Source organism: Sander lucioperca, chromosome 8, assembly GCF_008315115.2.
Source record: "Sander lucioperca isolate FBNREF2018 chromosome 8, SLUC_FBN_1.2, whole genome shotgun sequence".
In the NCBI taxonomy this organism is placed as follows: Eukaryota; Metazoa; Chordata; class Actinopteri; order Perciformes; family Percidae; genus Sander; species Sander lucioperca.
This window is the reverse complement of record NC_050180.1, coordinates 26,801,560-26,815,727: the sequence shown is the minus strand read 5'-3', so window position 1 is coordinate 26,815,727 and position 14,168 is coordinate 26,801,560. Positions and strand designations below refer to the sequence as shown.

General features: G+C 38.7%; 1 protein-coding gene across 1 annotated transcript in view; it reads left to right on the top strand.

The window, feature by feature from the left end:
* Window positions 1–1,036: 1,036 nt before the first annotated feature.
* The window catches only part of LOC116064193, a 48,257-nt gene continuing 35,125 nt past the window's right edge, over window positions 1,037–14,168 (top strand). Inside the window, exons 1-3 of the mRNA XM_036004439.1 lie at window positions 1,037–1,081; window positions 6,640–6,650; window positions 13,911–13,954. Of these exons, the coding sequence (XP_035860332.1) occupies window positions 1,080–1,081; window positions 6,640–6,650; window positions 13,911–13,954 (57 nt within the window). The 5' untranslated portion in view covers window positions 1,037–1,079. The remainder of the gene's footprint in view (window positions 1,082–6,639; window positions 6,651–13,910; window positions 13,955–14,168) is intronic.

Sequence of the window (14,168 nt, the reverse complement as noted above, 5' to 3'; positions counted from 1 at the left end):
GCTCTCATTTCACTCCAAACCCAAACCACACCAGTCAGAACAAAGATTATTGATGTGAGTATAATGGACCTTTTCACATTGTATTGTCATCATTATCATTGAAAGATTTGTCTGAAAGTTTGATATATTTTGTTTATGCTAGATTGCAGAGTTTATTCCTGTTGAGTAAAGATAAAATTAAGTACAGATTGTGGATGCATTAATGATGTAAATTAGGTTAAGTTTAACCTATTTTTTTTTATTATTGAGTGTTTAACAGTATTCAGATCTGTGACATTTTCTTTCAGTGACAGTCATCAGCTTGTTCTTCTCCTCTGTGTCAGCCAATCACCACCTCAGCAAAGGTGTTTATATTTCAATTTATTATCACAATTTCATTTATTTTTACTTTTAATAATAACTAATCCTATCTTTATTGTGAGGACATTTTGGGGGGAGGGAATGAGTCCCAGGAGTTCAAGTTCCTTGGGGTTTTGTTTGTGAGTGACGGGACAACAGAGAATCGACGGTACTAGTGACTGAAATGGGTTTCCTCAGGTGGGTGGCTGGCCTCTCCTTTAGAGATAGGGTGAGAAGCTCAGTCATCTGTGAGGAACTCGGAGTAGAGCTGCTGCTCCTTTGTGCTGAAAAGAGCCATTGGAGGTGGTTTGAGCGTCTGGTATCGATGCCTCCTGGGCGCCTCCCTAGGCACGTCCAGCTGGGAGGAGGCCTCGGGGAAGAACCAGGACTAGGTGGAGGGATTATATCTATATGTAGCTTCAGAGCTGGTTAATGTGGCTCAGGAAAGAGAAGTTTGGGGTCCCCTGCTGGAGCTGCTGTCCTCGCGACCTGACCCCGGATAAGCGAATGACGATGGATAATCTATCAAATATTAAACTGTATCGATATTTTATAATACACTTATAACTAGCTGGATAGTTTACTTTGATAAATGGCTCATTAATGATCAATTTCAGTCATTCATTGTCTGCAATTATTTCCTTGCAGTATGTTGACTTTGTTGAATTTCTTTCCACAGATGACATCAGTCTTTCCGTTTGCTTTGTTGCTCTGTTTGTCCAGCGGACTGTTGACTGCATATGTAAGTACACTCCCAAGAAATAAATCACTAAAATAAAAGACTTTGTCCTGTAATTAAAAATGGAAATTTGGTGAATCAACTGCATAATTGTTCATTGTTAATTCTGCTACTGATAAGCCTCAGTTTTCCATTTTTATCAATAATAGTTGCACTCCTAAATGTGCAAAAAAATTTGTGAGCTGATAAAACCTGTGCAACAGGGACCATATTCGTATAACATCTAAAGCTAAATTTAGCTCTTAACTGCCTGAGTTAGAGGCTGTTAAAGTCTTGTGTAACTTATAATAAATTGACATTTTTGTGATCACAGTGTCTTGAAGAAAATAACACCTCCCACCAGGTCAGAACAGTATCTCTGACTCGTTGGGTTGCTCTGATTGTAGTCTTGCATTGCCAGCTCTATCTCCACAGCGCTGCGGAGGAACAATCCCATAAATGAACAGTTGTTTATATAGACTAGTCTGATTGTTTTTGGCTTGTTTGTTCATACAGGGTCAAGCTTGCTGCCCTCCTGGTTGGAGAAAGTTTGAGTCTCGCTGTTTCGCTTTCTACATCCAGACAAAGACCTGGTCCGATGCAGAGGTACAGCAGTTCTTTCTATCATAACACATGTATGCTTAATACCAGTGTACTCTAATACTTTACTGCAGTAAAACTACTAATACCACATCATTAGAAAAAAGATCAAACACTCTGAGACATGAACACCCGTTAATACCGATGATTCTTACATACTATTTTCAATGCAGGACTTTTACTGTAACAGAGTATTTTTACAGTGTGGTATTAGTACTTTTACTGCAGTAAAGGATCTGAATACTTTTTCCACACCATTGATTAAAATTATTAAAATGTGCCCTGTGACTCTAAAACTGCCCTGAGATCTGTCAATAATGTGATTATGTTTTGTTTTTCTTGACATTTTAAACTGATGATATTGTCTCCATTAGACCTTCTGCCAGACCGCTGGTGGGAATCTGGCTTCCATCCACTCAGATGCAGAACATAAATTTTCAAAGCCTTCATTCAGCAAGTGACCGGTACACCGAGAACTTCCTGGATCGGAGGCTCTGACGCAGTGAAGGTGAGACTTTTATCATCACACAGGAAGTGATGTCGCTCGTCTCTCAGCCTGTTCTTATGAAGCACTCGTACATATAGCTGTGAAAAGTAAATCACTGTAATATGTATGTATTCCACATTTATTACTGTCAGCAGCACATTGACTGCTGCTGTATAAGAACATGAAGATCCTCGTAGGGAGGAGGTCGGGGGGGATGTTTGGCTCCTAAAACACAGGACTTTCAAGTTAGAGAGCAGAGTTCATGTCATGTAAGAAGTTAAGAAGAAAACAAAATACTTTCACCCTCTGAATGAGTATTTATGTCCCTGGAGTGTTTTAATCCAAACCACGTTTTTTTTTCCAATCTTAACTAGTCGTTTTGGTATCTAAACATAAATGTCGTCGTTGCATGACGCACAGTACCCGGCTCACTGTCACCTTTTCTCAGCTAAATTTAATATCATATCATATCATATGTCATATGACCGGCAGGCGGTCAGCTAATTTCGTAGGATTTGATACAAAATTAGGCGATTGTGCATATGTTTTCATACGATATCTTACAAACCCGTTCATGAGAATGCGTTGGGTCTCATGAGTTGTTGTAGAAAATAAGAAGTCTTCTGGACGCAATGAGTATTACAAGACCAAAAGCTCTTGATTTCACTTTGACTTTTAAACAATCTTTCTCCTCCAGGAGGGTACGTGGTTGTGGACTGATGGATCCAAATTCAACTACAAAACCTGGAATGTGGGGGAGCCTAATAACTGTTGTGGAGGGGAGGACTGTCTTACAATGAACTGGCCCAGCGGTAAAAAAAACAACATCTTGGTGTATGTTGCACTTTTAAATATAAAAGTTAAATGTAATCAGTTACATTGGTTGTAAACTGTCCTTACAGGAAATAACTGGAATGACTGGGCTTGTACCAACCAGGCTTCTTTCGTGTGCTCCAAGAACCTGTGTGTGTAACTCTAACACGCCATCATGATGCCTCTACAGCTCATCTATAATCTCTATCATTGATTCTCTTTCAGTTTGTTCAGCAGACAGAAACAGCTCTCTGCTGACAGATGACTCACTTTCACTTGTTTATTATCTGAAGAGTTAGGGAACAGTTCACATTTGGGTTTAAAATTAGACAGAAACTGGCTCACTGATCTGGACAAAAACAAATCAGTAATTGGACTTTTAATGTATAGTAAATAACACAAAATGAAATACAGAAAACATTTGAATACTCACACATCTTTTCTATTTTAGTTTACTGAATATTATCTGTTATAAACAGCGCCCACACATCTGATAAAATATTAACACACTAATTAGATTTCTCTCTGAGAGTTATTGTTCAGATCGAGACAACTCTCATGTGTGTACGCTAAATATGAAGTTCCCTCGAGTAGATGTTAGCTTAGCATAAAGAGCTAGCTTAGCTTAACAGAAAGACTTCAAAACAGGGGGAAACAGCTAGCTTAGCTTAGCATAAATACTGGAAACAGGGGGAAACAGCTAGCCTAGCTTAGCATAAAGACTGGAAACAGCTAGCCTGACTCTGTCCAAAGGTAAACCTACCAGACATGAGTGGTGATGATCTTTTTATCCAAAATGTCCAGATAGAAAATAAAAGTGTATATTTTGTCGGACCTTTCTGTGATACAAGAGGAGAATGCAACTGTAATAACACTTCATAATAACTATTAATAATTCATATAGTCCACTGGTTTAATGAACTGGTTACTTCTTATTCTTAAAACTGATGTGTTGTGTTCTTTATTCAGCTGATTTCCTTTACTATATAATCAACTAAGCATTCAAAAATAAAAGACATATCGTCACAAAAACAGTGTCTGGTCCTGTTGTTGTTTTCTAAAAGGGACAATTCATTAATATTGACCCTGGGGGCTTGAACTCACAACCTTTGGGTCTAAAGACAAGAGCTGATCTCAGTGAGGTATTGGCCAGGTGATGAGACAACTGGCTTCATGACATCAAATAGACAATGTGCAGGACTGCTTCAAGATGTTGATGTTGAAATACTGACACTAATTTCACTTTGTTTAGTAAGGTCTGTTATTGATTTTATTAAGTCGACCCGGGTCAATGGAATTGCAAAGTAAAAGAAGGATTGTATATATATATATATATATATATATATATATATATATATATAATAATAATAATACTTTCAAAAATTAATGAAACACTAGTAAGTTGTTAGAATGTGGAGGAATGTAACTACTTAAGTCCAAATGTTGAGGTACTTGTACTTTACTTGAGTCTTTTCTTTTCATACCACTTTCTACTTCTACTCTGCTACATTTCAGAGAGAAATATTGTACTTTTTACTCCACTACATTCATCTGTTACAGCTTTAGTTACTAGTTACTTTACACATTAAGATTTCTACACACAAAACACTTGTAGTTTATAAAATGGGCGGAATTTTATTTACTTTTAATACTTTAACTACATTTTCCTGATGATACTTACATACTTTTACTTGTAGTAACATTTTCACTCCAGGACCCTTACTGTGACAGAGTATTTTCACAGTATTTTTACAGTGTGGTATTAGTACTTTGACTGCAGTAAAGGATCTGAATACTTCTTCCACTGCTGGGCTTTGCCCTATCCATCCCCATTTAGACCAACCCCTGCTCACTTTTAAATGTTTTTCGTTATTTGTTTAAAGTAAAGTGTTAGAAGTTTAGAGCAGTTTTTCATTCTGAGCCTAAAACATTTCTACATGTCTGAAGTCATGTTAGAGGGGTTGTATTCAATGATAAATGATCATTAAAATGTATGGTGTGGAACAACTTAAAGAAACAAAAAAGATGCAAGTTCAATATTCACATTTTATTGTTTTAAAGTTTAAAGGTGTAACTTGTTTAATATTATCTGTTATGTATCATGTGAACTGAATTGGGCTGCATTAATTAGTATGTCAATAGAATAATGTACCATTGTTACCTAGCATACACACCTCATTCCACAGATGTGGGAAAAACCCATAACTGGATGAAGTTTCCTTGTTCCTTTCCATTACCACCACCAATCACTGAACAGAGCCAAGAGACTCTGACAGCTTCGGTGTCACACAGACCACTACAGGAAATCATTCCTTCCACAGGCAAAAAAAAATCTTTGTTTCACTTCATCACTGAGTGTTAGATAACATTCATACACATTACAATATTGCACTATAGTGCACTATAGTGCAACTTGCACAAACATAGGTTGTATTTAAGTAGATTCTACATTTTTATTCGCAACTTGTATATTTTTGTACATTCTTTCCTTTGTATTTTTTATCTTTATTGCTGAATAGTTTTTGTTGTATGTGTAAGGAAGTGTTCTATATTGGCCAGCAGATGGCGCCCTTGTTTTATTTTGAGTGCTCCTTTTGTGTTTGGCTTGCCGTAACATGGAGCCTTTTTGACCCTCCGTGGCCACCGGAGGTCATATTCTCTTTTGTTTTCCGAAAGGTAAGCCGAGTATCGGAGCACTGTAACACTGACACGTTGATTTAAATTATAAATAGGTTGGTTGGTGTAACGATTTTGTATATTACACCTGTTTGAAGTTTTATTGTGTAGATGGTTGAGCAGAATATGTGGACAGTGTGAGTCAATGTTTAAGAAATCCACAGCTAATGCTAGTTGCTAGCTAAGTGTGTGTGTGACAAGCTAGCTTAATCCAACATTTCTGTCATTCATGTTGAACAGGCACATAGGCACACAACTAGGACTTACTGTCAAGAGGGGCAGCTAAGGTTTATTTTGTACTGTATGTGATTTATGAGCCAGATTGTTCTTCTAAACTGGTTGTGTGAGTGATATTCTCTTTTGTTTTCCGAAAGGCTCAATAAATGAGAGGAGTTTTGCTTGTCTCAACCACCATTTGGACTCCTGTTTTCCTGTCCCTGCCACGTGCCCTGGTATATCCAACATCCTAAATAAACACAACACAGAGTCAGACTTTGCGGCCTGACGGATAGGGTTATATATGCTATCCTATTTATTATCTCCTGTATATTCTTTATGTGTGCTGTGTGTCTTATATTTTGTCCCTGTAGCACTGAAATTTCCCCATTAGGGATCAATAAAGTCTATCTATTCTATTCTATTCTATTCTATTCTATTCTGTGACACAGCAGACACTCAAAACCAAGGCCGCCCAATTTGGGGTCCACAGGCCAAGTTTAACCAGTGCTCCCTTTATTTTGGCCCACCATGGCTTTTGACATGCTCATGCTTATTCTCCTTATTTTGAAAGTGCTCTAAAATCCTAACTGTAAAGACTACGAAATGTACATTTTGTGCAGCTAAAAAGTATATATATATTTTTTTAAACATTATTTTTTGGGGCTTTTCCCTTTATTTGATAGTGGATAGACAGGAAAGGGGGAGAGAAAGAGAGGGGATGACACACAGCAAAGGGTCGCAGGTTGGATTTGAACCCGGGCCGCTGCAAAGGACTAAGCCTACATAGGGTGCACGCTCGTACTGGGTGAGCTAGAGGCTGCCCCAGCTAAAAAGTATTTAATCTGACTTTTACAGAAAGCTTGGCCTGGTAATTATGTTATTAATTTTGTATCTACAGTAAAAATACATATTTTTATTCATGTTTTCTTTCATTTAATCAGAATTTTTTTTCCCAGTACCAGATTACATTTACCTTTATAAACTCCGTTACATGTAACTAGTTCCTCCCCAACACTGTTTAAAAGCCAACAGACAGACGGTGATGTGTTAGCTCAGGGTCTCCAGCAGAGGGCAGACATTGATTCAACATTGATGGGGGGGGACACATTATAACTGGGGGGTCTGGGGGTCGTCCCTCATAAAATATTGTCTGTCAAACTCTTCATTTCCTGAATTCTGGTGAATTTTGATGCAACAATTTATGGTGCAAATGTCTTTATTTATGTAAAGGAAATGATTATTCTCCTTTATTGTTCAAAACTTTCTTTAATTCAAAACATCACACGTGTTTCAGGATCTGTTATTTTAGGAATCATGTCCATCTCAACAACTAATCTGTTAGAGAATGAGACCTTGTTAGAGCCAGAAGCTCCAAAGTTTAAATCTACATAAATCTACTGTCTTTATTTTTCACTTCATGTTCTTTAACCCCCGATGCTGCAAAGTAGACACAGTTATTGTTTTCCGTACATGTTTTGAGGAGTGGGTTCTTCATATTTTTTGAGGGAGACAAATCTACGTCTTCTAAATATTGGGGGGGACATACCCCTGCATCCCCCCTGAAATCTACGCATATGTTCTCAGTGGATCAACTCTGTCACACTGCTCACAGCTGGAGACCTCTGATGATCAATAAAACTTTATCATCATTATTTATTCATGTTTTCCACACACAGAAACACATTGAAGGTAAATCTTTTCTCAGACTGAACCGATGGTGTGACAGAAACAAACTGACGATGCTCCGAAAACAAGATTATTGTTTTGTGGCGGTCTTTGTATTTTTGTCATTTTGAGTTTGAGGTCATTTTGATTGTTGTTTTGTGTCCCTTTATGATTGTTTCTGTCTCTTTGAGCTGTTTTTGTGTGTCTTAAGAGTAATACGGCTGCACAATATATCGTTTTTATTATATCGTCATTACGATATCTACTTGCGCAATACAGATAATGTTTATTGTCATTGTACTATGAAAATCTGTTCAGAAGCTCTTCATCAGTGTGCATACATTTTTTTATAAATAGAACAAAGTAAGTAAATAGAACACAGACAAAGGCGATTAGAACAAATATGAAAGCAAAATATATACAAGGTATCTTAAATAATAAAGCAGGAGTTTTTGAAAACCTTTAAAACAGCGGTTAATGTAAGTTAGCAGCATAAAACGATTTGTGCAAAACAGTGATTCAAAGTTATTTTAGTCTTTGGAAGTGTGTGTGTGTGTGTGTGTGTGTGTCTGTGTGTGGCTACAGCTTTTGTAAATAAGATGTTTTTCAGCTGATTTGTTTTACATTTTATTGCTCTGTACCCACTCTCTGAGGGGAGGGGTGAGAACAGGCAGTGTCCAGGGTGGGATGGGTCCTTTATTATACAGCAGGCTTTCTTTTTCAGTCGCCAGTGTAGATGTCCTGCAGAGAGTGGGATGTTCAGTACACCCTGACCAGCTGAAATCTATCATCACTTCCTTGGTCTTAGTTTTTAAGGTCTAGGTTGTTATGCTGACACCACTGAGCCAGATGTTGTACCTCCTCTCTGTAGGCTGTTTCATTGTTGTCTGTTATGAGTACAACTACGGTGGTGTCATCCACAAATTTGATGTGGGGTTGGAACCAGGGGCGTAGCCATGATTTCAGAAACGAGGGGGACAGATTGTTCAGGAGGAGGATTTTTGTTGAAAGATCCTCTACCATTTGTCTCTCCAAATCATGGATTCCAACTAGCCTACATTTCATTTATGACTGATGGAAACACCCACATATCCATAAACTGTTCCAAAGTGTTTTACTGCCGCATCTCGCCCAATGGGGGACCGGCTAAAATAAAACTAGTGTAATTTAAGGTTTAATATAACATAGGGGGGTCTGGGAGCATGCCTCCCCAGAGATATGTTTGGCCGTAATAGCCCAAATTTGGTGGCCTCATGCACATTCTAATGCCACTATTCCATCATATACACTGATCTTTATTATTGCATATTTAAATGAGTTTTCCTCTCTATATTTTTGAAGACATTTTTAAAATATATTATTTTTTTATTGCCTACATCTATATGAGTCTATCAATCAACTGACCCATACTGAGTAACGTGCACACACGCCTACTTATGGTGCGTTCAAATCAACTCAGACGTGTTGTACGTGTGTGTTTTAAGCTCAAATTGCTCTGTTCATGGATCAGTTTGTATGGGAGTATTGTACTAAAAGCTGAACTAAAGTCAACAGACAGCATTCTTACATATGTGTTCTGATGTTCCAGGTGTGTTAGCGCTGAGTGGAGAGCTGATGTAACTGCATCATCTGTTCATCTGTTGGTCTGATATGGAAACTGATGTTTATCAAGATCAGCAGGGATGGCAGCCTTTATGTGGGGAAGGATCAGTCTTTCAAAACACCTGGCAATGATGGGGGTAAGAGAAAGTGGTCTAACAACATAAACACATTGTGTAAGATACTCATTATAACTCTGATTTTTTAGTTATTCAAAAGAAAATATCAGCAGAAAACTTTAAAATGTAACTGTCATTCTTTTTTTAGTGCTGCCTTTTATATTCAATTCATTGTTAATTTTTTTCAATAAAAGAAAGTTGGAAATTATTTCCTTTGTTTGGTGTTACGAAATGTACGTTTCAGTGACAAACGGGACAAGAACAGGACATGAACCCTGGTCTCCTGGGTGAAAGTCCTGTGTTATTTGACCCATCCCCCCAAAACCCTCAAAGAGCTTCTTTTATCATTGTCTATGTGTGTAGAATCCACCTTACTTCCCCTCAGTTGGCAAACCACTCAAACCAGTCATGTGTTCAGCAGGGATGCATGTGAGTTTTATCTGTTTAAACACACCAACACGGATATAATATTCCTGTTGGTGTGTTTAAACATGTCAAACAAAACTCACACTGAGGACAAGTTGGTTTTGTAAAAGCACAGACTGTGACTGTCGTATCAAAGTTTTCTTGTCTTTGGTTCCTTGTTCCCCTGTATGTGTTTACATACTGACTCTGGTTATGGTGAATACTCTTAAGGAAAAACTCAGGAGCAGCACAACTCATTTCACATATGTCAAGGTTTTTGGGAGACTTTGATGATTTACACAAGAGCATTTAAACATGAAAGGAAAGGAGCATAAACACCCAATTGAGGAGGATTTAGGATCACACAGTACAGTGTTGGTGCCATCCCAACTCTCTGAAGCTCCTGTCTTCCTGAAGATGTATTTAAACATCCAACTGGATGGCGTTAAGTTTAGTTAAACCTTCAAAGTAAACAAAGATATTGACTGTGCCCAAATATCTCATTACATGCAAATTGAGTTTACTTTTCTCTATGGCCTTGGCAGGGTGACCAGCTCTGTCTTATCATTCAGCTGCTACATCTCTCATCATCTATGGAGGGACAAAGTTGAAGTATTCCTCTGCCTGAGAATTTTGACAGCCCAGAACCTGTTGCCTTGTGCCTGTGTACTGTTGTCTTTCTTGTGCACGTCTGTGGCTGAGGTCTTAACAAGGTAACTGGGAGCACCTGGCCAGTCCTCCCAATCTATTTAACCCCTGGTTATAAAAAAACATCGAAAAACGACAAAAACGTTGGGACTGCTGCTGACTAACCCTAACCTGAGCAGAGGGAGCGGCATTAAAACAAAGTAGTGAATTACAGAAATAAAACCTTTCTTCTGTTTTGTCTCTACTATAAATGCAGCTGTAGCACTTTAATAGTATTTCACTATCACTTACTTATCTTATACAGTGTGTTGCAACTCTGATTTAACACAAGTTAAACCGCAGCCAATGAAGACAGACTAACATGTTCACTGTCAAATAAATAAATTTAGGGTATTGCCTCTATGATACTTTCAGTGGATGCACACAGATTGAGGTAAGAACATGCACTGCCTGTCTGCTGTAAACAGGACCTGGCGGAACCGGAAGTACTACAACAGGAAGTGACATCATGGTAAGACAATATAAAAACGATACAATATGAAATCTATTATTAACTCCACTTTTCAACTGCAAATAATTATTAACACATTATTTATAGAAAATACCATAAAGGCAACACACTCCCCGCCTGACCAATGTGAGGTCACTATGAATTTGCAGGAGTCCAGAACATTAGTCTCTAAATCAGTCTTTGTGTAGAAGTAGAGCAATTTCTGCATTTGGTCTGAGAAATGATTTTACATTGTCTTGGTCAGTCAGTCTTCACCTCGAGCTTTCTTAATGACCATCCTTTCCAGGGAGCGTAGCGGTGATCCTGGCCATAGGCCGGCAGTTGCGTGTAGTCTGTCTTTGTTGCAAGGGAAGGAAAGCATTCACAGCTCCAATGAGTCCAGAACTGGTTGGCAGGAGCCTGAATTTGTCTCCATTGACTTGTGTACAGGTCCTTGTCCAAGAATTCTCCAGGAGGTGGTGGAACTCATGTCTTCTGTGTAAAGCCCAGTTCAGACCAAAGATATAAGACGAGTTGAAACTTGCAACTACTTGCGTTCTAAAACCTGCCAGTTCACACCAATGAGATGAGATGAGATGAGATGAGATGGTGTATCATCTCAATAGCAACAACTCTTTGTACTTCTGTTCTAACTTCTGACTTCCATGCTTTTTGTAGCTAGATATCTCATTTGCTGCGTCTAAGTATGAACGTGGATAATGTTAGTGAAAGTGAGATGCTTGCTACAGTTACATTTCTAGTGATGAAAAGGCAAAAACCCGTTTTATTTCTCTGACTGACATGTTTGTCCTAGGCACTCCCTCAAATCAGTCACTCTCTAGCTCGCTCTACCATACGTGCTTTCGGGCGCAAGTTGAGCCTCCGTCTATATGCCATTTCGACCAGTTAACAGTTTGTAACAGAAATAAAATTGATTATGGATAATTTTATTTATTTAGTTTTTAGCTGACTTTACAAGATGAATTCGTTATTAGCTGTGGAAACAGGTGAGTCGAGCTGAGAGGGCCGGTTCAGACCACTGCAACTTTTCTCTGCAACCTTCTAAAACAATTTTGTCTCGTTGCGGATTGTCTGGGTCCGCTGACAAAGGTAGGAGTGGTCATGCATTTATGATAGCTGTGACCTCTGCCATTAATGTGCAAAGCACTTCGTGGGAAAGGTGAGTGTTTTGCTGAAGAAATATTGAATCAAGGATTCTTAAGGCAATGCCAATCATTCGCTCTCAAGAGCCTCCCATACAAGAGACATGTGGTGGGTTGAAATCCCAGCAGCAACCCTGCTCACTGACATACCTCTGCACAGTTTTGTCCATCCCAAGCTCCTTGCACGCTCCAACAAAGTTAGTACCACAATAAGATCTGAGCTGTTTCACAGGGCCTCTGAGTGCGAAGAAGTGCCTGAGAGCATTTATGCAGCTTGACGTATCCATAGACTCACTGATCTCGATGTGTACAGCTCTCAAACTCATGCAGCGTAACATGATGACCCCCCCCTCTTGCTCTCTGCCTGTCCTCCTCTGGTGCATCTGGTTGTGACAGACTGAGCTCCAAATACATTGAGCCCCACATACGTAAAAGGAGGGCAGGTTAGGATGCGTTCAGGTGGCAGGTCCACCGTGCGTTGTGTACTGGATTGATTAGCGCCTTGCCTCCAAGGATCCATAATCCTGCTGCCTTAATCGCTCCTTCCGTCAAGTGACAGCATTGGTTTATCACATGCTCATGATGATGTCGGGTGAGCAGTTCAGAGATGTGACTATCCTTGGACAGACTTTTTGGGCTGCTGTTCTGCAGTTGCAAGGTCGGAGTGCTTTAGTCGGCCTCCAACACAAATGAGATCGTCTTCCAAGGTTGGGCTGAGTTTCTGCAAGTGGCTGTTTCTGGATACAGCTTTGTTTGCCTGGAGGGGTGACGGTTCTTTGGCAAAAGCTGTGCTTTGTGTGGCTTTAAGGATAACATATCTTGCTTGGGCCATTTCAGTTTGTGTGTTTGTGGGATCTTGCCATGTGAACCAGGAATGTACTCTTCTCACTAAAGAGGTAAAGGTGGAGAACTATTGGAAGTGGTCAGAGGTAACTATTGTTCTCCCAGGTAAGTATCTCTCCAAACTACACCTCTGGCTCCTCATGCCACTGTACCTTCTCTGCTGTAGCGTTCCTTTTTACTACTGTTTAACTTATTTTACTATTTATTTAATTTTATTTTATCGTTATTAATACATACTGTGTGTATATGTTTATACTTATATTGTTTATATTCTTTTTATCCTTCTTATATTTGAATGTGTGACATGCTCCAACAACACCATGACAAATTCCTCGTATGTGCAACGTACTTGGCAATAAAACCCTTTCTGATTCTGATTCTGATTCTGATTCTGAAGTAGCACAGGTTTGTACTTGTGGTCGGATATTCATGTTTGTCACCAGGTATGTTTTCACTGTATATCGTATTGCTTTATATTGTTAAAGCCAATTTTTAATGCCTCTTTTGTAATCCCATTTGGGAGAGAAGCTTGAGCAGGCTGTTCTGATTAATAACAATGTCGTGTTTATTCGTGTTTGTCACCAGAGAGAATTAACAGATATCATCATAAAGAGATCCTGGTGTCACGGTGTGGTTAATAAAATAAACACTTAAGTCCACATGTTAAACACACATTGTTCATCACATCCAGACACCGTCATACACCACTGACCCTGACATTTACACCCTGTTAAATATTGGTTAAGTATCAAGTCTCTACCTGCATCATTGCATGAACTGTCAATCATGACTAAGACCACTCCCCTTCCCAAAGGTATATTAGTGGCTCTCATTTCACTCCAAACCCAAACCACACCAGTCAGAACAAAGATTATTGATGTGAGTATAATGGACCTTTTCACATTGTATTGTCATCAATATAATTGAAAGATTTGTCTGAAAGTTTGATATATATTTTGTTTATGCTAGATTGCAGAGTTTATTCCTGTTGAGTAAAGATAAAATTAAGTACAGATTGTGGATGCATTAATGATGTAAATTAGGTTAAGTTTAACCTATTTTTTTTTTATTATTGAGTATTTAATAGTATTCAGATCTGACATTTTCTTTCAGTGACAGTCATCAGCTTGTTCTTCTCCTCTGTGTCAGCCAATCACCACCTCAGCAAAGGTGTTTATATTTCAATTTATTATCACAATTTCATTTATTTTACTTTTAATAATAACTAATCCTATCTTTATTGTGAGGACATTTTGGGGGGAGGGAATGAGTCCCAGGAGTTCAAGTTCCTTGGGGTTTTGTTTGTGAGTGACGGGACAACAGAGAATCGACGCAGGGGCTATTACATTCACTTTACTGCACCGTTGTTATAACAAAAGAGAGC